General features: G+C 40.4%; 1 protein-coding gene across 1 annotated transcript; it reads right to left on the minus strand.

The window, feature by feature from the left end:
* Positions 1-3,876: 3,876 nt before the first annotated feature.
* On the minus strand, positions 3,877-5,106 carry LOC105053954 (ethylene-responsive transcription factor 5). Its single transcript, XM_010935303.4, has one exon. It carries the CDS (start codon positions 5,015-5,017, stop codon positions 4,178-4,180), a length of 840 nt encoding a protein of 279 aa, XP_010933605.1. The 5' UTR covers positions 5,018-5,106; the 3' UTR covers positions 3,877-4,177.
* Positions 5,107-23,475: the final 18,369 nt, after the last annotated feature.

Here is a 23,475-nt window from a genome sequence, read left to right on the forward strand (position 1 = left end):
CATACTTCCAGAATTAGCTTTGATTGGTGTTGCTGACCATTTCTCTTGAACTGCCACACTAGTTTTTCAGATCCCTCGCAGCTTTAATGACAAGGATGGCCCTTCAAGCACGGTCCACGTTTGTTTTACTTTTTCCTCATGACATTGATGGCACATTTCTTTTCTTCTTCATCAAAGACCATCATCTCTAATTTTCCTTTTTTGTATATCTTTTGAGAAGAATTTGTTTCATGTTCTTCTATGTTCTAGCCTGAAAAGTTCTTAGTTTGTTGACTTACCAGGTCATCTTGGATTTTTTCTCACCTGAAAAAGTCTTGCCATATTTATTTCATTCATCAAATCAGGTTACCCATTACCATCGCTTCTCAGACTTCTGACTTTATCCATTGTTTTGTCGACAACTGAATCAAGCTGCAGCATAACAATTAATCCAGTTTTTTTGTTGGCAATGCTCAACGAGTTGACTTTCAAATCCCTTTCAGGAAAAGGAGAGGGGAACTGGTCTTTATGTGAATTCAAGGAGCACATGATCCTGGAGTAGTATTATATGATTTCCATCGCCGAAGAGGCTGACCATTAGTATTGATCGTTACTGATGATGGAGGCTTTTTGTTGAGGCCTCGTGGCGTTTGACCTTCTCCACTTCTGAATAATACTCTGTTCTACAGAAGGCTGTGTTGATAGATTGCGATATGCATCGTTTGGAGTGGTCAACAGCTTCTTCTTCGCATACGCGGTAATTTCTGAACAGTTGCTATTCTTCCCGTGGCTTTGCGGACGCTTAATCAAACATAAAAGAATGCGTTCGTTCGTGTTCTCCCATTCGCGGTTTTTGCAAACCGTCGTTTAAAGCTATGATTCGCAGCATTGTTCGAGTCGTTATATTAATGGCTTCTAGCGAACGAATGGGACTTTGTTCGAATAAGCGTCATTTCATAGGGAGTGCTCATTGTCAACCCATCTGATGTCACTCCGTTCTCTTAAAAGGAATTATTATTCTAAGTCTTTGCAAAAGAGGTAGGGAGTCTCTTATATTGCTGACAAGAAGAACTCATTGTATGTATTGTTGTATCCTGGAGGCGTCTTTGCGTGTTCCATAGCAAAACTCTTGGTGAGTGGGGCAAATAACGCCTTATGGAAAGCGAATATGCACCTCAAAGCATAAGATGTTTCCCCCACTGACTGGTGATCGTGCTGATTGGATCTTCTCAACAAGTCTTCATCCATCAATTTTCCCAAACAGGCTGAGATGAGATGAGATGAGCATGGTTCAGCTGTGACTGGGATGTCAATGGTTGATTTCTGAGGCTGAGTTTATTCAGTCCGAGCTCGGTAGGAGTGGATTTTTTTTTTTTTTTTTTCTTTTGAGAATCAAAATTTAACGAGGCTTCTTAATCATGTGCTTGGACTTTTTGGATTTCAGAGAGAATCCACATGGTCTTGTCAACTATAACGAGAACCCCTCGCCGCTCTGATTCTTAGAACCATTACACAGACAGCATGTGCCTTTTTCTTTTCTTTCTTTTTTTTTTTTTTTTTTCATGAACATATATCAATTTTCTATTTTAAAAAAAAATTATAGGTAAGCATTATTAGAACATGTGCTGGTCTCGACCCTGAATAATAGTTAAGTTCTAGATGGGAACCTTTTGATTACATATAGGTTCTAAAAGATATACATTTTCGGTGTTCACTTCCCAAAGATTTCTTTTAGTTTTGGCATATATAAATCATAGAAGATTTCTTTTTTTGCATATTTCACCATTAAAATATGAATAGTGCTCAGAGACCTCTTTGAGAATCAGAAGTTTTTATATATAAACCGTGGAGTCTAGTAACATGATTCACCGTATCAAAAAATTGAATCATGAGCCAAATTTTTAAATGCCATAATTTGATCATAGTGATTAAGATGATTTTTTTTGTTAATCAAGTAACTCTTTGAGATTTAAAATATAAGACCATCCTTTAAAAGATATGGAATAGCTCGAGATCATGTCCAAATTACGTTGTTTGAGCTCCAATATAGGTCAATCAAACTGAAAAAAAAAATTTCAAAAAAATTTTGAGTGGCCATATCTCTCAATCTAAGAAAAATCGGGCAAAATGATAAAAAAAAAAAAAAACAAAATTGATGCAAGAGTTAAAATCTATCTTTTATAAAATTTTAGCACTTTTATATTTACTTTTACTAATTATCTCTATTTTAAAAAAATTAGTCCCCTTTGAATTAGGAGAGAAATCTAATCCAAATTATGCAAGGACGAATCTCATTATTCTAAATAAAAATTATGTATTTTAGTTTGTAAATTATCCATAAAAAAAATGTAAATCTTACTTTCACTGATTTTTCTATTTTTTTTATTTTTTTTTGAATTATTCAAGTTGAATAGATTAAGCAAAATCCTTCATCTTTTCTAATCAGATCATAAATTATCTAATCCCATACCTTCTCACTAATATAATGGGATCAATAAGGAGCCCATCTTAAGTATATTGGCTGCATATTTTGCCAAGTAACTGGATGTAATTTTTTCCCACCGAAAAAATGGGTCCCGTATGCATGATGTGTAGGTAGAATATTACATTGTTGCTTTAGAGAAAGCACGTAACGTGATAAGCACGGATTGCATGGCAGATTTGCATGCTATTTACTGTGATACGCAATTCAAACTTCATAACCCCTGCCGCCCACATTTAATATACCAAACAGTTAATCCATTCTCCAGCATCATATTAGTCAAATCATAGAATTGCTCAAGTAAGGATCTCAAGTATCCAAATTCCGTAATATATGGAGCTTTGAAAACTGCATGTCATCTGTCCGTTGCTTAATCATAGATTAAACCAACCATATGCTTTCATTTTTTGTCTTTTTTTCCTTTCCTCTTTGTTTTTAACAACCATCTTCCTTTGTTTTTAACAAACATCTGCAGCTTTGAGGTAGGACTGAGTCTATCATCGTCTTTATTGTAATCTCTTTGGAGCAGTTGGATGTTGGAAGAGGTAAAGAGAAAAAGAGCAATAAAGGCAGAGAATAAATAATACTAGTGAACGAGTCAAATGGGTTTTCTTTTGTTCTTGCGAGTGGTGGTTTGCTATGTATTTTGGACTCCAGTGTTCAAGCATTTATGAACACAGCAACCAGATTCCCAGAACGAAACGATTCAGCTCTTCCGTGTTGCCTTACGCCGCAATTTTTGCCCCTATCTGCGCGTGGCGTTGAGAAGCACCACGTCAAAATCTTTGGGGTACAAAAACAGGACTTGAAATAATAATTCAGCTGGTCAAACAGAGTTCAGTATTTTCCACGGCCCAGTCTATTTGAAGCGAACGGTGTCAAGGTTCTATTTGAAGCAAACGGTGTCAAGGTCCATAAATGAGATAAGCTTGAACGTAATTTAGGGCTTGATTCATTAATCATTACCGAATTTTTAAATAGATCTCAATAAAAGTTTTGATATATATATATATATATATATATATATATTGGTAAGGAAGTTTTGATACCTTTTAACAATATAACTCTGGAGATTATTTCCTAAGAAGACTTGATAACATATATGTGAGGAGATATAGAAGGTTGCATGGATGAAAAAATACATGCAGGAAGGGGATTTTAGAAGAGAAATTAGCTAGATTTTTTGTTTCAATAATTATTTATTGATTCTTAAAATTTATTTGAAAAGTACATAAATAATGAATAATAGAACAATCATTGTTTTGTTGGTTGTTTGTATTGTTATTGCTGTTTTTGCCTGTCCGCAGCCGTATATATTAAAACTGACATGGCATATTATTTATTTTACTTTTTTTTTTATGCATCAATTTCTTTCCAACTTTTCAGTGGAGGAATGGATTTCAAACAACCAGATAAAGACATAAAGTTCTTCAAGCTTTCAAAAATCTCATTACATATAAAACCATATTGCAGGGGATATATTTAGGCTTCTATATCCAATACGACCAAATATATTACAAGGCTCAAATACTGCTATAGATACATAAAAAAGAACAAAAGAATCTGAGCTAATACGGCTGTTTATATCAACCTCATACAACAACTTTTTTTCCTTTTTTTTTTTTTTTTTTTTTTTTGTCTCTTTAAACAGCTCCTCCAAAGTCCAATGATTAGCTTCTAGAAGAAGCTCATCGCCTAACGGTGGCCGTCAATTTCTTACCTTACTATGAGCTTCGGAAACCCGAACGGCGGGTGCGGTGATAACGGCGAGAGCGGTGGGACGTTAAATATGCCCATCATGTCGGCCCCATCCCAGACGCTCGACGGCGTCAAGGGGCACACCGACGGAATATTCTCCTCCCTCGACCCCTCCATCTCGGGAGACCTCTCCTTCTTGATCGGCCTCATCACATCTTCCCTTGCCTCCCCCGCCGCGGCCGCCGCCCTCTTCCTCTTCCCCGCCGCTGCGAGCGGCGCCGGAGGTGGTGGCATCCACTGGCCGGAGCTGCCGACCTCGTTGGGGAAGTTGAGGATCGCCTTGCTGCCGCGCATCTGGAAAGCAGCGCGGTCGTAGGCCTTCGCGGCCTCGAGGGCGGTGTCGAAGGTCCCGAGCCATATCCTGGATCCGCGGCGGTTGGGATCCCGGATCTCCGCCGCGAACTTACCCCACGGCCGCTGCCGCACTCCCCGGTACCGCCGCCCATCGTCGTACTCCGCCGGCCCTACGGCCGCTCCGACCTCCGTCCACTCGATCTCGAACTTCCGGACGGGGGGTAGGGAGATGGTAAACGACGGGCCGCGGAGGTCGGAGGCCTGGGGGGAGTCGCCGCCGAACCGGATCATGGGGGCGACCGGCTCGGAAAAGCGGTAAGATTCGAGTCCACCGGGATCGATGCGGCCGCTGCTGCCGGCGAAGGGCTGGGTGGTGTCGATGTAGTCGGAGACGGCGATGTCGTTGGGGGCGGAAGGCGGGGGAAGAGGGGAGAGGGGGAGGTCGCCGAGGAGGAGTTCGCGGATGAGGTCGAGGGTGGAGTCACCGTCGCCGATGGACGCCATGAAAAGAATCGGCAAGCAAGGAGAAAGAAGATGAGACAAAAAAGCAAGTGAAAAGGTGAGGGGAGACGTTATGGGTGGGGGTAAGAGGAGTGGGTTTGTGCGTATTTATAGATGGATGGGCGCTGGAGCCCCGCGGAAGGAGGGACGAAGAACCTAAGAAGGCATCTAGACAATGATGACATCCGATGTGGGACCATGCCATGTTGTGTCCTTTTTTTTTTTTAAACTAAAAGCAAGGTTTTAGCAAATTGCAGCATCTCCACAACAATGGACCCTCAAAATAAATCACTAAAATTTAGACATAAATATAGTCACAGAAAGGTTTAAGTAACTCAAAAATATCATTCAAAAAGTAAATCACCTGGTGTGGGGTATTCTACTTGCTCCTTCAATTTGATGCAGTGTGAAAGGGGATCACTCAGTGCAACAAAGTGATTGGTGTTGGATTGACTTCTTTGAGTGAGTCACCATAGCATAATTATGTGAGTTTGCAAGTGAGACACATTAGGTATTCTTTTATATACTGAAGAAAAAGAGGGAATTGGATGCCGAAACGGATATACAAAAATAGATAAATCATACGAAAAGTAAAGTCCAATATCTCAAGTACCTTTTTTGGAAAGACAAAACAGTTAAAAAAATAAAGATTATTTAATTTAAGATTTTTTTCACAAATACTTCAATAATTAAAGCTACCCACATCATTTCGAATTATATATACTAGTATAAAATTTGATTTTATAATATTTGTTCTATATTAGAACCCGTCAAACAATGATTAATATCATTCTTGTTGTATGGTGACTTAATTGGCGTCATATGAGACCAGCAGTCATATAAAGAACGTTATTGGGTTCTTTTTATTGATACTTTGATGGCGTATAACATAACAGCAGGCTATCTAATCGATACCCTTGCGACGGTAATTACTTTGAACCTCGTAAATGTTAAGAGGGATGGTCGAGTAGAAAGGGAGGTGGCCTGGGCTGGTGAAAGTAGTAGGGGCGCGCGGGCTCGAATTGAATCTTCGTTACTGTAGCTTGAAAGGGATGGGGCGTCCAAGAGGGTTACCCACTTGGAGACGGATGGGAAATGGGTAAGGATAGGGAGCGGCATCCGGACCAATTTGGGCTCCATAGCTGGATCCAGGAAGAGATGGATACACGCAACGGTCCCACCACAACACAAGCATATGGGCCCATGATAGTTTGGAGAGATATTATACCTTATATTGCATGCATTATATTGTCATGTCGTGAATCACAACTGCTAGTTTTTATGAGCCCCATTCATCAAATATTCATGTCGGTATAACACGATAGAAACAAGAGATTGTGATTATCGGTATGCACAGTCTTGTGGCGCACGTCATGTAGGATATAATTTTTTTAGTGCAGAGCACGTTGGATTCTATGGCTCTTAAAGTCTGACGGTTCGAAGCATTTACTAGGAGGCACTAATCTATGAGAATTGTAAATCGCGATTTTCATAATCTTTGACATTATTCAGGATATAAGTCAGCATACATGCTGCATGTCTATTTTGTTATGGAGTAAAATAATGCTGATTTACCAAAAGAAAATGTAATAATGAAGAGTTGTTTGGGAGAATTGTGGATGTGTGATAGTTGCTGCATCAAACAACGCTTTTTTTTTTTTTTCTGGGTAAAAAGGCATCCAACAATGCCTAAGGTACACTTAATTACAAGAAAACTCGATTCTAAGCAGGACTAAGATATATATTTCGAGGAATAAATAGTCTCACGTGCATGATAAAGTAGCATCCCAGCTCAACTGATGGGATAGGTGCCCAAAGAGATCTATACCTACCGTCGCATGTTTCTTAGGTTGAAAATATTTTCTTCCAATGGGTAAGTGGGTTTCAACTGGCTTAATTATTCAAGTTACTGGAAAATAGCTATGATAATTATAGAATTTATTATCATAATAAATTTGGAGCGATCTTAACCCCCTCCCTCCCTCTCTAAATATACCCTCCACAATATCCCTGTTGCTACCAATCTTCTGTTTGCCGAGAACGAACACTTGCAAAATGAAGTCCGCACTGATCGGAGTTGTCTTCGATGGAGACTCTCCGATGCTTAAGTCAGAAAGAAAGACTGGACAACAGTAGAACGAGAACGGTGACAGAGCTCAGCATCAAAAATAGCTTACCGAAATTGTTGCCTTACCCCTTTTTTATAGAGTAGATGGTCGTAACCGTCGGATATGATCCTGCATTTAGCGGCGTAGAATCACAAGACGATAATCTCGCAATGGGTTATTAGTCCCCATGGATTACGCCGTGATATCAGTTGAGTAACCGTCCGTGACGATTATGATATATTTGAATGAGTCGGCCGACTATGCGTTGGGCGTCGGTTGTCGGTTAGTAACTTTGAAATACCGACGGTCGAAGTAGTCTGTTGTCTGTAGAGTCCGAACGTCAACCGCTTACCGATCTGGATCGGTAAAAGAGGTTCGATCGGTCGGTTGAAAGTAGTGTCGGCCTAATCAGCCGACATATAGTCGGTAGTCGCTTTTAGGATCGTCCGTTTATTTGATGGATCAGAGTCGGATATCGATCGGACTGTTCCGGAGATTGACCGACAAATGGAGGCCAGTCGATTTTTTTTCAACAGTTGCCCCCCCCACTTCTGAGTCCAAATGGCGAGTCATCGCATGCGTAGCTACGTGGTCGGTCACTTTGGACGAAAGGAGTGGTTATCCATCATGTCGAGTCTCGATTTTATCGCCACATTTTCTGAAATACGATCGATCATCTCTTTTGTTGTCCTTGAACTATTGTATCGGCAGAGAGATCTGGTGTCAAGCATCGTTTGCGGAAGGTGAGCTGGTGCCAGTCGTTGCATCAGAAAGGTGAACCGACGTCGCGCGATTCAACTCTGGCTTGTAGATTCCCGCCACATGTCGGGGCGTCATTGGGTCAGAGTTGTTCACGTGGATGGAGGTGACGTGGTTCAATCTGGTGCAAGTGTGTCGAACCGTCGGGCTGATGATGGGCTCAGATGTTGCCATGCGTCGTCATCTAGCATAGCTTCGGTCTGGCCACTTTCATCCGATCCATCGGGCATTTCTCTATATAAAGGGGCTCTGTCAGCCAGATACTCATCCCTCATTTTGTCTTTCCTGAAAAGAGGACTCTGTTAGAGAGCAGTTTTTGAGCGAAAATTGCCTCTTGTCGCTTTCCTCAGTCCAGATTCCTTGAGTATTTTCGATGAGTGAGGTTGTCACAGGGGGTGGTCGGTCGTGGGTTCCGACCGACGACTCCCTGTCGGACTCGAAGGCTTTTTCATTGTGGGATCCGACCGTTAGTCAGTTTTGGAAGTGGCATCGTGCTTCAGGCCGATGTCAGCTTTTTACTCCTGGTGCCGATGGTCGGGTCAACGATCCATTTCTGTGTATCCTGATGCGAAAATTTAGTGCAGGGGCAAAATGGTAATTTTAAAACTTTTTCAAAATTACTATTTTACAGCAGAATTATTAATTAATCTCATTAATTAATACTAATTAACCCTACACTAGGATCTAAATATGATACAACAGCATGCATTTAAATTTGAAATTCAAATTTGAATCAGTAAACATTTTACAGTACTGTGTTCAGAACACATCACCTTTTGCGGGTAGTCGATCACCACAATTTGATCACCGTCGGAGGGCTCTGATCGTCACGTCGCAGCCACCCAACTGTCTGGCCTCTGCGGATCATCCACACGAAGCTCCCATCTGATCAGCTCCTCACGAATGCTAGTTCGTGATTTCACCCTTTTGATGGCAGATGTTGATCGAACTCCTTCGATCGATGTGTGCCGACTTCTCGGACGCTCCAGATCATCTGCACAGTTACTTGAGAGGATGATGGATCTCTCTCTGAAATTTGGTAGACTCACGACACTCGTGGCACATCAATCTCACTTCCCGAACCCTAGGTAGAAACCCTAGGGTACACACCAAAAACCCTGCGTCCAATTTTCTCTCTTTTCTTTCTTTTTCTCTCGGAAGGTTTTGGACCTTCACCTTGCGCAGAAGCCTTCCTCACGCCCCAAAGTTTTTCTCCTAATTTTTCTACGCACGTCCCACCTTTCTCCTCTTTTTAAAACAACGTCGAACGTGTCTTATCCGTGTGAGAGGATAAAGACAAGAGGTTACACATTTGAATTCAAATCAAATTTGAATTCAAACGAAAACCAACTTATCCCTATCCTTTTGGGCGTGAGAAGAGAAGGGGCGTGGCTATTTGTGCGTGGAAAAGGTTTCACGAGAAACCTTTTCTCGTGTAAGTAATGTGGCGCACAAAATGGATAAGGATGAAAGGGCAAGTGATAAGTTATCCATTCAAATTCAAACATGCTTTGAATTTGAATGGCTAACTAATTATTTTATCCATCAATATGGTGCACAAATGAGGACGTGGGGAAGAGTTTTGCGTGAGAAAAATTTCACGAGAAGTTTCTTCTCGTGAATTCAAATGGGTGCAAGGAAGTTGGGTGACGCAGGGAATTTAAAACAAGGTGGTTTGATTCAAATTGAGCCAACCTAGTTTAAAATAGGTTGAGCACAATTAGACCAAATTAAACCCAACATAATTAGGCTTAATTAGGCTTAATAAAATCCTAATCAAATCAGGAATTAACTAAACCTAACCCCTGATCAAATCAGGGACTAAACCACCTTAGCGATTAGGTCAACATTTAACCTAATCGGGTCAATCCAAACTGAATCCAATTCAATTGGACTTGATCCAAAAATAATTACTCAATCAAATTGAGTTAATTAGTGATTAAATTACTAATTAAACCTCTCATAAATGTTGAGTCTAAATCCGATGGGCAATCAGGCATCAGAGACCATCGATATGAAACCCTGATCAAAGAGTTCAAATTTCAAATTCAAAATTCGAAATTCAAAATTTTGACACCGGTACCCAAAATGTGTGGAACTCATGATTAGAGAATCCTAATTCTCAATCATAGAGTTCCAGATAGATAAGACTCATAATCAGCCATCAGATCAGAAAGGAACCTCTAATGTGTGTGACCCCGCAGGTTCGAACCTAAGCCGGTAGCACAGGAACCAATTTCTGTACTAATCGAAGTGACCATCTAGCAATGGTACCCGACGATCGGATAGGTCGAATAATCGCAATCGCAACATTCAGAACCTACGTGAATATGGTTACCGTATAATTCATCCCTTTTGACCCCTGTGTTTAGGATGACTCAGGGTTAAACTGTCAACCCTGATGATATCATCCGAATCGTGCTCAACTCAATTAGTCCTGTGACTCCTCACTAGGACTACCCTGGCCAAGGTTTTGCTAAATTGAAACACGACTGTACACAGCTCCTAAACTGGAGTGGTCAATCCCATCTTGACACACGCACCGACAAGTCAAGTACTTGACTACACCCAGCAACCTTCCGTCACTGAATTAGAAATTCAGGTAGTCCAGTGCCTAAGTGCAGTGAGTTACTTGCAAGTCACCGTGGCGGTCTCAGGTCGGAGGGACATTTATACCCATATCCCATCGGAGCAAATCTTGACAGCAAAAATAGCTCCGGAGTTGGTCACGTTCAGTGCAGATGTACCATTACATTTCACCTGTATGCCATACCAGTGTCTCCACACTCTTTGGTTATGAGGACAACCAACCCATATGGCACACAACGACCTATGCTCGATAAATATTGTCGTCCTTGGTAACAACGTATCATTTGGTCGCGAACATGTTTAAGGACTAAACGACAAATCCTCCTTTGTCGAGTCTAAATAGTCCTAAGGACTTCACCACAACACAGGAGTTCATTAGAAGATGAAACATTTGTGATGAAAAAATACCAAAATAACTTTTATTTATTTATAATTCATGTACTAATACAAAAGGAGCACAACCGTCAATAGGCTGACGATTGGCTTTGGGACACTATTCCCAACATATCCTGTGTCCCCGTCTCAGCTGCATGATCAAAGTCATTTTCGTCGGTGGATGAAAATATGAAGCCCGCCCTTAGCTCCTCTTCCAGAGAGGGTGCGGCTACTATCCAGGTTTTGTCGAGGATAGTTCAGTCGTTGGTCGTACTCTAAAATCCTTGTCTAACTCCAGTTTCCGATCGGGCTCCAACTAGAAGGGTGCGGTCGTTAACTGCATTCTCCATGTAAAAATGGATCAGGTTGCTGATGTGGTTGGCCAGGTGCATGATCAGCCAACCATCTTCGCGGTTTGACCCGATGCGTAGCTCCCAAGCTGAAAGGCATAATTTATCAGAGATGCCGATCCGAGATGGACCTGCCAGTTCTTCGATGGAATGAAGATTAGTCGGCGCCCTTGGTTTTTCTTTTTGTATGATCGGACTTCGATCCAATTTTGTAACTTCTCTTTTTGATGATGAAAGTTCTTTCTGAAATACTTTCCTGTGTCGTCGAATTTGTAGCGTTTGCTTGTTGACCCATCTCTAAAAGTAGATTGTAGATCTGACTATTTCATAGACTTTGAAATCTGCTAGTCATGTAATTTCTGACGTATTTAGCTAGCATAACGATGGCAAGTCGAATACCCATGGCCCGGACCTTGGTCGGGCTTATACGTCGCATTGTATGTAGAATAATCTCTGGATATAGGTCGTTGATCCGACTATTTTGTAGACTTTGTGAAATCTGCTAGTCGAGCGATATCCGACATATTTGGTTAGGATAACGATGGTAAGTCGAATATCCATCATCCAAATCTTGGTCGGACTCATACGTCGTATTGTCTGATAAACGGTGGCAAACCGAATATCCCTCGTCTGGCCGTGGCCATGTCGGTATAATTCCAATCCGACCTTGGTCATCTTGGCATTTTGCCTTTCTTAGTTGATACTACGTCGGCAAATTAGCCAGTTGCTTCAATGGAGAGTTGACTATGGAGGCAGCACGATTTTTGTAGAGAGGATCTGTATCGCCAGTGCTGGCCTCCAGTTGAAGTTGATAGATCGATTCTTTAGGGGAATCGGTATGTCGTCAGTGTCGAGATAGTTGATCTTCTGACTTTTACAGTGAAAGTCGAAGTATATTCGGTGTCGCTTTAAAATCACAGTCAGGATATCGATTTTTGCAAGAAGATCGAAATATAGTCGACACCGAAGCAGTTGATTCTTCGAGTGGTTGCATTCGGAAAGAAGTCTTATTAGCTAATTGTCGAAGCAACAACAACGTCGTAGTGAGGAGTTTGAATTCCTCGAACATCATCTTCCAAGGGAGTTATTACATTATGGAGCTGCAGTCGCTTCGTCGACTCCTCATCGAAAGTTGCCCTCTGATCCAGCCGTTTGGAGATCATGTTGATGACTCCCACAGTCGGCTGGTTATTCACAGCTTCCTCAGTCGGTTGGACTCGTCAATCGACAGGAGGTTGAATTGGTGGATCCCTTCGATATTTCTCAAAGTAGCCTCATCGAATCAAGGTCTCTATTTCGTCCCTGAGCTGGATGCATTGTTCAGTATCGTGATCACGATCACGATGGAACCGACATTACTTCTTCTGATCGCGGTCCCTCGACGGTGCTCTTATCGATGGAGGGTGTCGTAGGTATTCTGCTTTTTTGATCTCCATAAGAATCTGCGCACGAGGAGCAGAGAGAAGTGTAGGAGTCATACCTATAGTAGTTCGACCTCAGACTCCGTCGTCGAGGCGAAGTTCGTTCATTGATAGGTGGCCAACTTGATTCAGTCGGAGCTTCTTCTTTCTTCTGTTTCTTCTTCTTTTGACCCTTGCCTTCTGTCTGGCATCGGTCAGAAGCTCCTTCATCCGTGCGTATGTATTTGTACGTGCGCTCCAAGAATTTAGCATACGTCCGAGGGAGGATCTTATCTAGTGAGTACGTGAATCGAAACCTCCTCAGACCTCTTTTCATGGCCGATATGGCCATGTCTTCGTTGAAGTCCCTGACCTCAAGTGTGGCTGCATTGAATCGGACCACAAAATCTTTGAGTGTTTCGATCTCTCCTCATTTGATGGAAAAGAGATTATTTGAGGTTCACGACGGCCTTCGGCTGGTGCTGAAATGGGCCACGAAGGAATGTTCCAGCTGCTCGAAGGAGTGGATACTTTCCGACCGAAGTCCAAAATACCAGGTCCGAGCAGCTTTTCGAAGTGTAGCCGAGAAGCCGATGCACAAGAGGGCATCGGTTGCTCCCTGGATTGTCATGAGAGCCTTGTAGCTCTTGAGGTGATCGATTGGATCGATGGAACCGTCATAGGGCTCCACATGCGGCATCTTGAACTGAGTCGGGATCGATTTATTCAAAATAAGTCGGGAGAGAGGCTAGGCGGTATGAAAATTGAAGTCGTTTGACGATTTCTGACCATCTGTTTAAAGCTGGTTGAGTCGGCGATTGATTTTCTCAAACTTACGTTTGTAGTCTTCAAGCCGTCGGTGGTGGGAGACTCTGGGGGTTGATCCTCCTGATGAATTAGAGACAGACAATGTTCGCGGTCACTTTCCTTTCTTTGCTCGATCTAACTAGGAAGGAGAAAAGCGCATCCCGTTGAGAGAGCCGAGATCGCCGCTCTGGTGGAAGAGATGAAAATCATCGCGGATGACGGCGGCTATGCTTGGAAGGCACTGAATGCGCCATCGGTTGCTTCGCCGGTGGTTGTGATGGTTGGGTTTGCTGTTGTTAGAGGCTTTTGACTGTCTCCGTGAGGACGTTCATTTGTTGCACGATCGCAGCAATCTGAACGTCTGTGGTAACCACGGGGCATGGAGAAATGGACTCTGTTACCGGAGGCAGAGGAGGGGCCTCTTCCTGGCAGGAAGAGTGTCTTGCCGAGCCGATCGCCGTTGATCGTTGAGCTTTGATTTTCGTTATTGCGAGTTTCTTTCTTGCCGCTGTCTTCCCCCTTCCTGGCGCATCAATCTGTTGCTGCCAATCCCCTCATAGCCTGTTCGTCAGGAACGAGCATCTACAAAATGAAGTTTGCACTGACTGGAGTTATCTCCGACAAGGATCCTTCGATGTTTAAGTCAGAGAGGGAGATTGGACAACAGTAGAATGAGAACGGTGACAGAGCTCAGCGTCAAAAATGGTTTACTGAAACTGTTGTCTTACCCCCTTTTTATAGAGTAGATGGTCGTAACCGTCGGATATGGTCCCGCATTTAGCGGCATAGAATCACAGGACGGTAATCTCGCAATGGGTTATTAGTCCCCATGGATTACACCGCGATATCAGTGGAGTAACCGTCCGTGACGATTATGATATATTTGAATGAGTCGGCCGACTATGCGTCGGGAGTCGGTTGTCGGTTAGTAACTCTGAAATACCAACGGTCGAAGTAGTCTGTTCTCTGTAGAGTACGAACATCAACTGCTTACCGATCTGGATCGGTAAAGGAGGTTCGGTCGGTCGGTTGAAAGTAGTGTCGGACTGCTCAGCCGACATATAGTCGGTAGTCGCTTTCAGTATCGTCCGTTTATTTGGTGGGTCAGAGTCGGATGTCAATCGGACTGTTCTGGAGATTGGTCGGCAAATGGAGGCTAGTTGATTTTCCCCAACAATTTCAATACTAACTAGTTTTTTTGCATATAGTGTGTATCCAAGATAAAAATGATGCACAGGTGTGACATATCTATTAATCTTGCTCTTGAGCTAATGGAAAAGTCGGCTGCAGAATGAGAGCTTGCATGGAAACTTTTATGCAAGCTTGTAGAGGATATATTTTCAGGTTAAATCCTTAGGTTTACTCTTGCTTGACAACCTGAGATAGAGGAGAAAACCTTGCAACTCGAGTAATTGGTCAACGGATACGTTCGAAGTCTAAACAGTCATGCTCCCCCTTCCCAATCATATAGGTCAAACGGATTACTTATGCCGAATAGAATAACCCGGTCAAACTTTAGCGTCATTAACACCGGTTCAGACTCGTACGACCATTTCCAGCACGACCGCAAGTGGAAGTTCCGACCCGTTCTTGAACCATCGCCGGCCGGGTCCCGACCCTGGCCCAATACGTGATATCCCTCTATTGCTTGACTTTTTTTTCCTTTGTTTACAAAACGAATGAATTAACTAATTAAGATGAGTGTGCGCGCGCGCGCCTGTTTGTGTCTATATATATATATATATATAATATCTAAAAATTAATGTAAAAAACCTGTTAAAAAATCCTTTAGTAAGAAAGGTTTGTATCTTCCGCACAAAAGAAAAATTCATCTATCTTCACGTGAATCTATCATTGGATCGCATAATAACTACTTTAAGATCTATATAGATTGATGGATGAAGAACTTTAGAATGCTTTGAGAGCTGTGCAGCACGTGCTCGAATAGTCAATATCATCAATCTTTCTTTCATGCAAAGGATACGATCCGAACCCTATAATTTTAGGAGATTGATGTCAAGCTCATAGTTGGCTTCAAAATTTTCATGCAACCTGATGTCAAGACGACGATTGCCTTTAGGTCCTGAAAGATATTTTATATTTTAATTTTTTTAATTGTGCTCACATTAGAATGATGTAACGGTACGATTATAACCCCCTCCTCCCAAAAAGAAAGAAAAAAAAAATTCAAGCAACCGTTTTATGTAAAGTTGTTCTCTATACCTATTCTCCATCAAGAAAAATCTGCTATAGTGATGTTCAAAAAGGAACATAATTTTCAGGCCAACGACGAATAAAATTTTCGACATTGTTGCAACCGCCAATGTTTGTTTAAAAATGCTTCTTCTCCATCAAAATCTCATGAAATTTGTTTGAATCATCAGGAACTAATCACTGGCCCACCGTGTTTGGCACCCAAAAAGTAGGTTTATAACCATTCCTACGAATTCCTCAAAAAAAAAAAAAAAAAAAAAAAAATCCTAGGAGATTATTGGGTAAACTTAGCGGATGATCATATACTAATTTCTTAAACAAGCATGGTCGTGCACTCTTATACATATCCACCTATGCATCCATGGTAATTTTAAATTTCCAACCAATAAACTTGATTGAACCAAAAGCATAAAAAATACCATAAAAAGAGACCAACTCGAAGTCCATTTACGACATTTCTGTAACCTCCTCTATTCAGGATTAACCTGCTGTAGCTTTCTCATTGATGTCATGCCTCCTTGTTGTGGTGGAAGGAGACCGGATTTGTTTAGCAGGCTGACGTTGAATGTGATTTATATCAAGAGCCTTGGTCCGAAGCAAAATCCAATCACTGCTTGGAGGCAAACTTACGACGCACGTAGCATTCACCATCCTTTCGTAGGAAACTGGATGGAAGAGCCAAAGACCAAAAAGACAAGTACTATGCTGACAACAGTGCGGTGTTTCACATCTAAGAGTCTTGCAATACTAATGGAACCCTAAATTTCAGATCAGTCAATATATTATATGGTTATGAGGTGAAAAGTATTCGTCACCATTGAAGCAGCCATGATATGTAAACATCGTTTAAGATATGGATTAAGTTTTGGCGTTTACTCATCTGTCTTGAAGAACAGAGGGTAGAAAACATTTGACTCCAACTCCGATCCAATATAGAAATTAAGGTGGGGATAGCATTGGATTTGTATCAGGTCACTATCTCATACCTATATATGCCGTGATGAGAGGAGACAGGTTTTATTTAATTTGCAGATATAGCAGGCTTATAGGACGAGTACTGAGCTGATATAGTTTTTCTTTTTTTATAGGACAATTGTATATATGCTGAAATAGTTTAGTGTTTTACAATCATATAGGCTTGCAGCATTAAAACAAATGCTTAGTTTTGTGTTAAGCAATTGGTTTTGAAGCAGCTGTAATCGGTAAACGGCTTCGACAACGGTTGCGAAATAATATTTAAAAAGTGGATGACGTTTTGTATCTAACCTCTTGTCTGAATGGAAGAATTAAAACTAAAAATATTTAATTCCAACTATGATCAAGCAGAAGAAGGCGAAGAGAACATTGGATTGGTATTAAGTCACTGTCCATGTCTTTGTTGTGATGAGAGGAGACAGGTTTTGTTTTGTAGATATACTAGTAGGAAAGTAGATATATGGTTTGCTTATCTTATATTTATTTTTTGAGAAGCTTATCATATATTTTTTAATTATGCAAGCATGCTGATATGTTCAAGTTTTTTTTTACAATCTAACAGAAGCTTCCTGCATGAATGAAGAAGCTTAGTTCAATGTCAAACAATCAAATCTATGGTTATGAGGTAAATATTATCTGTCGCAATTAAAGAAACCATTATCCATAAACTGCTTCGACGATGGTTCTTAAATTATCTTTTAAGAGACGGATAAGTTTTGGCTCTGACCCTTGTCTGCATGGAAGAACAGTAATCTTTTAAGTTATGGATTAGGTTTTGGCGTTTTCTCATCTGTCTCGAAGAACAGAGGATAGAAAACATTGGACTCCATCTCTGAAGCAACCGAGAAATTGAGGTGAGGATAGCATTGGATTAGTATCAGGTCACCATCTCATGTCTATGCCGTGATGAGAGGAGACAGGTTTTATTTAATCTGCAGATATAGCAGGCTCATGAGACGAGTACTAAGCTGATCTTCTTTTCCTCTTTTATAGAAAAAATATGAATTAATCAATTACGATCATGGTGACGGGGCAAAGAATGGTTGTCGTTTTAAAGTAGCTGTGATCTGAAATCGGCTTCGATGATGGTTCTGAAATACTATTTTTAAAAAATGGATCAAGTTCTATGTCTGGCCTTTTTGTCTGCATGGAAGAATAGAAAGTAAAAAATATTTAATTCAAACTATGATCCAACAGAGGAAGGTGAAGAGAACATTGGATTGGTGTCAAGCCACTGTCTCATGTCTTTGCTGTGGTGAGAGGAGACTGGTTTTGTTTTGTAGATATACTGGGTAGGGAAGTAGCCCCTGCACCAGGTTTCACTACGGTTGTGGAATAAGGTGCAAGTGTGTTAAACTATCCTGAAGCATTGTATGGGGTTACGTAGGTCTGTTGGGTCTAGGATGGATCAAATAAAGTTGGCTCAGAAATACTTACTCGAACTTAGCCCAGATTTGACTGAGTTAGGAAAAAGTCAGCCTGTATTCAACCTTCTTGTGATTTGTTTTCTCAAACTATATGAATGATTTGATTGTGACTTCTTATTTGCATTCATAGTGATTCATAGAACTGTTAGTCCGTTCACAGCCTACCCTTAATTACCATTTTCTAGCCAGGATTGACCTCTGCTGGCTCAACTTACTGTGAGATGTCGTGCCACTTGGGGCGAGAGGAGACATGATTTGCGTATTAGACTAAAGTTGAACCCCAGTCATATTAAGAGCACCAGTCCCAAGCAAAATCCCATCCAAAGTGTTGAAAACTTTGGAGACAAACTTGGTACAATAAAGTATTACAACTTGTTTCATAGGAAGCAGGATGGAAGGGCAAAGGGTTGATAGGAGAACTAATATGTGGATAGAGTCAGATGGTTATAAAGCTTACAATTTTTTAAGATCTATTTGGATGGTTAGATCTAAAATCCTATAAAATTTATAGACTGAATTAATACAATCATTCAAATCAGTCTAGACTAGGCAATATTTGCAAACATCCAAAATGCCTCCAAAGTAGGTCCGCTCGGATCCTATTAAGAGAGAAAAAAAGAATCAGAGAAACTTGAAAAGATGAGGTTGGAGCCACTGTCATCCATCTTGGATATGATAAGAGGAGGGTTTTGTAGATATAGTTGCAAAGAGAGATGATGGTTTAAGAGGACCAAGCTGGCAAATCCCCTGAAAACGATGGCTTATCCACAAATAAAGGCAAGCAAGCATGATGCAGCCCACTTGCACCAAGACGAGACAGTTTGGCAAAGTTCACGAACCTGGTACCCTGGGCTCCCATCGCTGCAGTAGATGAAAATGATACAAATGACAAAGACAAAGGATCATTTCACCATTATCCAGTAACGATGTACAATGCTGACATTAATCTGATAATCCTTTTAACTAATTGTAACTAATGAAGGTCATTTTAAAGCATGTTGTTGTCATACAAGCCTCCATCAATAAATTGATTAAGAGATGCCATTAGGATAGGAACAAGGCTTTAGATATTCCCATGCCATTCTTAGCGTTGGATAGTTTGATATTTACGAGCGAAGGTGATGAAAGGCTTCAGGGCAGAGGTGGGGCAAGGCAGGCTGGTAATGTTTAGGCGTGGAGCACAAAGTAGCTTGAGAAAAGAGGGGAGACAATCTATAAGCTGAAAGGGATGCCTTATCCCTAACGGATCCAAGTGGGAATTTGAGAACTAGTGGCACGAGGTATGAGGTATCCACGCAATTTTGGATAACTTATTCATCCACAAGGTCTTGTTCCATCACTTCTTTTAAGTTGCTTGGTCACAAATTATGTCCATGATAATGACTTGCCATGGGCCTGCTTGGTCATAAATTATGTCGAGAGAGAAATTTTTTGTGCACCACGAGCGGCGTAAAAAATCCAACATAAAATACACCGTCGTATCCTATTGATCCATGTAGTTAGCCCAAGATGCCATCTAAGATATCATAATATGAAAGGAACATTTTTGTCCAACCATTTTTCGACGCGTACTCGATCTTTTCATTTAAAAATTTTGAATGACGAAAATATCCCCATTTTTTGAAAAAAATTATGATATCCTATGCATATTATGACATCCTGCATTATATTATGACATTTTGTAGACAAAAATTATGACTTTCTAAATGCAAGATATCATAATATGAACATAAAATATCATAATTTTATCAAAAAATAAGAATATTTTCATCATACAAAATTTTTAAATGAAAAAATCAATCTGCAGATATTAAATACACGTTGAAAAATAGTGACTACGTGGATCAAATAAAACGTTGCACTCCACATCGGATTTTCTAAGGGCTTGCCTTGGGCATGATTTGATGCCCCCCTCTCTCTCTCTCTCTATGCACGCGCGCGCCAGTAGGATATAGATCAGATGGTTGGCAGTCCTCTCTTGCTTGAGAGAGATATTACCGGGTTACAAGCTCATCGAAGTCTCATTGTCATCATGTTTTCAGAACACACGCATGCACACAAACAATCCCCTACTCTGCATAGTCTCCTCTTATGTGTGATATGTCCAAGACCGAAGAATGCGATTTAGTTATTTATTTATTTAATTTTTGCTCTAAGGGAATACTAGAAGATGTTTTTTTTCTTTTTCCCCCTTCTTCTATCTGATATTTGGGGTGTTTTTTCTCTAAGTAAATGCTAGAAGAGAGTGCTTTTCTCTCAGGAAAAGAAGAAAGAAGATGTTAGAATAGGGGTGGCTGTGGCCCAACTGGCCTTCTCTGAACTGATTCAATGGATCATAAGATCTAAAAACATGGGGGAAAACAGATTTGGGTCCAAGCAAGTTTGACATTTCAGGCAACTCCTGTCCTAAACCAATCTCAACTATTTAACTAGAACATTCTCCGCATCCTTGGCAGATTTTTTGAAACAGCCATCAGTGTCAAAATTTTGAACTCCTTAAATTAAGTACTTCTACTGGATATCTTGATGGAATCTGAGTGTAAATATTTTCTTTTCTTTTTTTTTTTTTTGAGGGAATATCAATGCAAAGATGTACTTGAGAATTCTGTTCCTATAATGATTTATAATTTTCCAGAGCAATTCTGCTATTTGCACCTTATCGGATGGTGCCTAACCACAACATTTCGATATAAATACAGTCACCATCTTGCACCAACCTTACCCAACAATGCTTCATGTCATAATTGCCAAAGGGTGGCGAGTCCCACCACCTCAAGACTGATCCATGACAGACGGAACAATTCCACATACAAAACCTTAAAATGTTTCTGGATGAGCTAGACCATTATTCAGACTTCAGCCTTCATTATCCTCGCACGAGAGCCTTCATGGCCGCCCTTAGCAATGAAAAAGATCATGGCAATCATAGTAACATCTGATATGCTAACAATGTCTATAGTTATTCATAGAGCACATCCGTAATGCACATACAACACGGCTGCAAAAACATGGACAGCATGTTGCTGGCTTGACTATTTCATCTAGTCATGTATAGCATATTTGCCTATTGTATCCACAGATGCAATGCTCACACATTACCTCAAAACTTTTTTCTGGAAACTCTTCCTGTTGTATACTACACTCATCCGCTCTCTGAAGAGAAATATCGATATCGACAATTGGGAACCACCAGCATGTGATGTTAGTAGAATTAAGATGGTTCTCAGAAAGCTTGCTTTCGAAGTTCTCAACCTTGAACTTTGCTAGAAGTTGGAAAATAAAGAAAGCAACAAAGAAGTTCACACCCAAATTGAAGGAGCAGAAGAAGGGTAGAGATGAAAAAAATCCAGATTAGGTAGAAAGGCTTTGTATATCAAGCAGAGTGACAATTCGGAGCATGGGATGGTGTAACAATGGTTGTATCAGAAATAGAGCGGCAAAACCTTACAAAGCTAATTTCCATGGCAGGGTACACTGGAATATCCATAGCTGCATAAATGTCGAGTTAATAGTAAGAATTGAACAGATAAATTATCAGTAACTTTAGTGTACAAGACCTAAAACTATCTAATGAATACAGGTTCTACCAACAAGAAATAAAGGTTCTGGTCTTTTAAAAGTTTGGGCCTTGGGAGATCTGACAGTTGAAATTGAATGTGGCACATTCCGTATGCAAATGAGTAGGGTAAATCACTCAAGCTTAAGACATGCCAGTAATATATGCACATAAATTGGTTCAGGATAGAAAGAAATACTATCTAATAGCTTATACAAGCTGAAATTAAGGTCTTGGAGCCCTTTTACACAAGTTGTTTGCCGCCAATCAGGATATATATGATTTTTTAATGTGGCTACGGATGGTCTGTAGTTTCTTTTGATAACAGTACAATATAACTCCTTTTGGGACATTTTAGGCTAGATGGTTTTTTTTCCCTGCTGACATTTGAAGATCATCAGAAATTCTACTCTGGAGATGATAAGTTCTAGGACCAGTGAATGATATTTATAAAATTGCAGTCGAAGTCCATGCTAGTAGGATGAAAATAGTCATAAACCAAGTTGCTTCCTTTGGATTTAGCAACTTCACAGAAATAAGATGATAACCAAGTTGTTTGTTTATAAACACAGTGCCTTGCTGGTGACTTGGCAAGTTTTTGACTGTGCAGATTTTTTTCTTGCATCGATGGTCAGTTGGTCACAAGCTTCATGACTTTCAAGATACAGCTTGAGAAAACATATGATAGCATCAGTTAGGAATTTACTGACCACAAAATGTTAAGAGCAAGGCTTTGTTGAAGTGGATATTTTGGATCCAGGGAAGTAGGCCTATAACTTGGTTCTTGGTCATTTTCAAGACCATCCACAGGGAAGTAGGCCTACAACTTGTGAATACTTTTCTTCTTTTCATCTTGGTTCCGAAGTGTCATAAAGTATCATGTCTGTGATTTCTAGATGATTCTCTAAAGTTTATGGTAGTAAGCCAGGATCTAATTGATTACATATAAACTATCTGGCAATGATTTGACATTAAAGAAAATAAAAGATGAAACAGTAAATAATTTGAGTTTTTCCAAAATTGGTTTGGAAGGTCCCAGACTACGAGAAAAAGAAAAAGAATCCTCAAGCCCTCCTTTTTTTCATTTGGACAGGATACAGATATCAAAATAGTCGTTGGAAATCAATGATCAAGCAAGGAGAGCGCTAGATATTTGATGGGACTCCAATACCATATAACAGTGCCATGAAGATCAAAAATGGAGGGATGCAATAAGAACAAACAGAAGAGAAAGAAGAGAAAGAAAGCACCAAGAAAAGGACACCGGACAACTCTACATTTTGGTCATGAACCCCATTTTTAAGTTAAAAATGTGAGCCAGCCACTAACTTGGAAGTAAATGACAGATCTACACCAAAATAAGCTCAAACAAATCCAACTAATCTAATTACAATAAACTACTCGAGAACATGAATGGCTCTAATTATTATAAACAAAATCTTCATAATACATAGATCTTCGACATAAGCATCATGGATTCTGTTTTATATTTATAAATTTTAGGCAATAAACATTGTGGAAATTGAAGGACATGAATGTTGTGTTTAAACCCCGAATACACCAAACTTTTGAGAGGATCTGCCAATGCAAAGGCTACTGCTGAACATATTTTAACATAAACATACAAAAATACCATCCTCTTAATATTGATGTAAGTTTCAAGTGTACAACAACTAATGCTCTGACACCAAAGCTAAGCATTTGTGTTCAGGCACCAATATACCAGCAGAAATAATTAAATCACCAATCCTTCCTGCCGTTATTAAAAACACTAAAGCATTATGTGCAAACCTCCAACAAGGTTTGGATAGAGTGATAAGGAGTGTTCCTTACATGTTGATGCTGTTATGACACTAAAAGCCTTATGCGTATGCCTCCAGCAAAACATGTATAATAGGCAC

Source organism: Elaeis guineensis, chromosome 11 (genome assembly GCF_000442705.2).
Source record: "Elaeis guineensis isolate ETL-2024a chromosome 11, EG11, whole genome shotgun sequence".
Taxonomy (NCBI): Eukaryota; Viridiplantae; Streptophyta; class Magnoliopsida; order Arecales; family Arecaceae; genus Elaeis; species Elaeis guineensis.

Bases quoted from the DNA above. Each gene is read 5' to 3' on its own strand.
- LOC105053954 (XM_010935303.4), bottom strand. From the start codon at position 5,017: ATGGCGTCCATCGGCGACGGTGACTCCACCCTCGACCTCATCCGCGAA.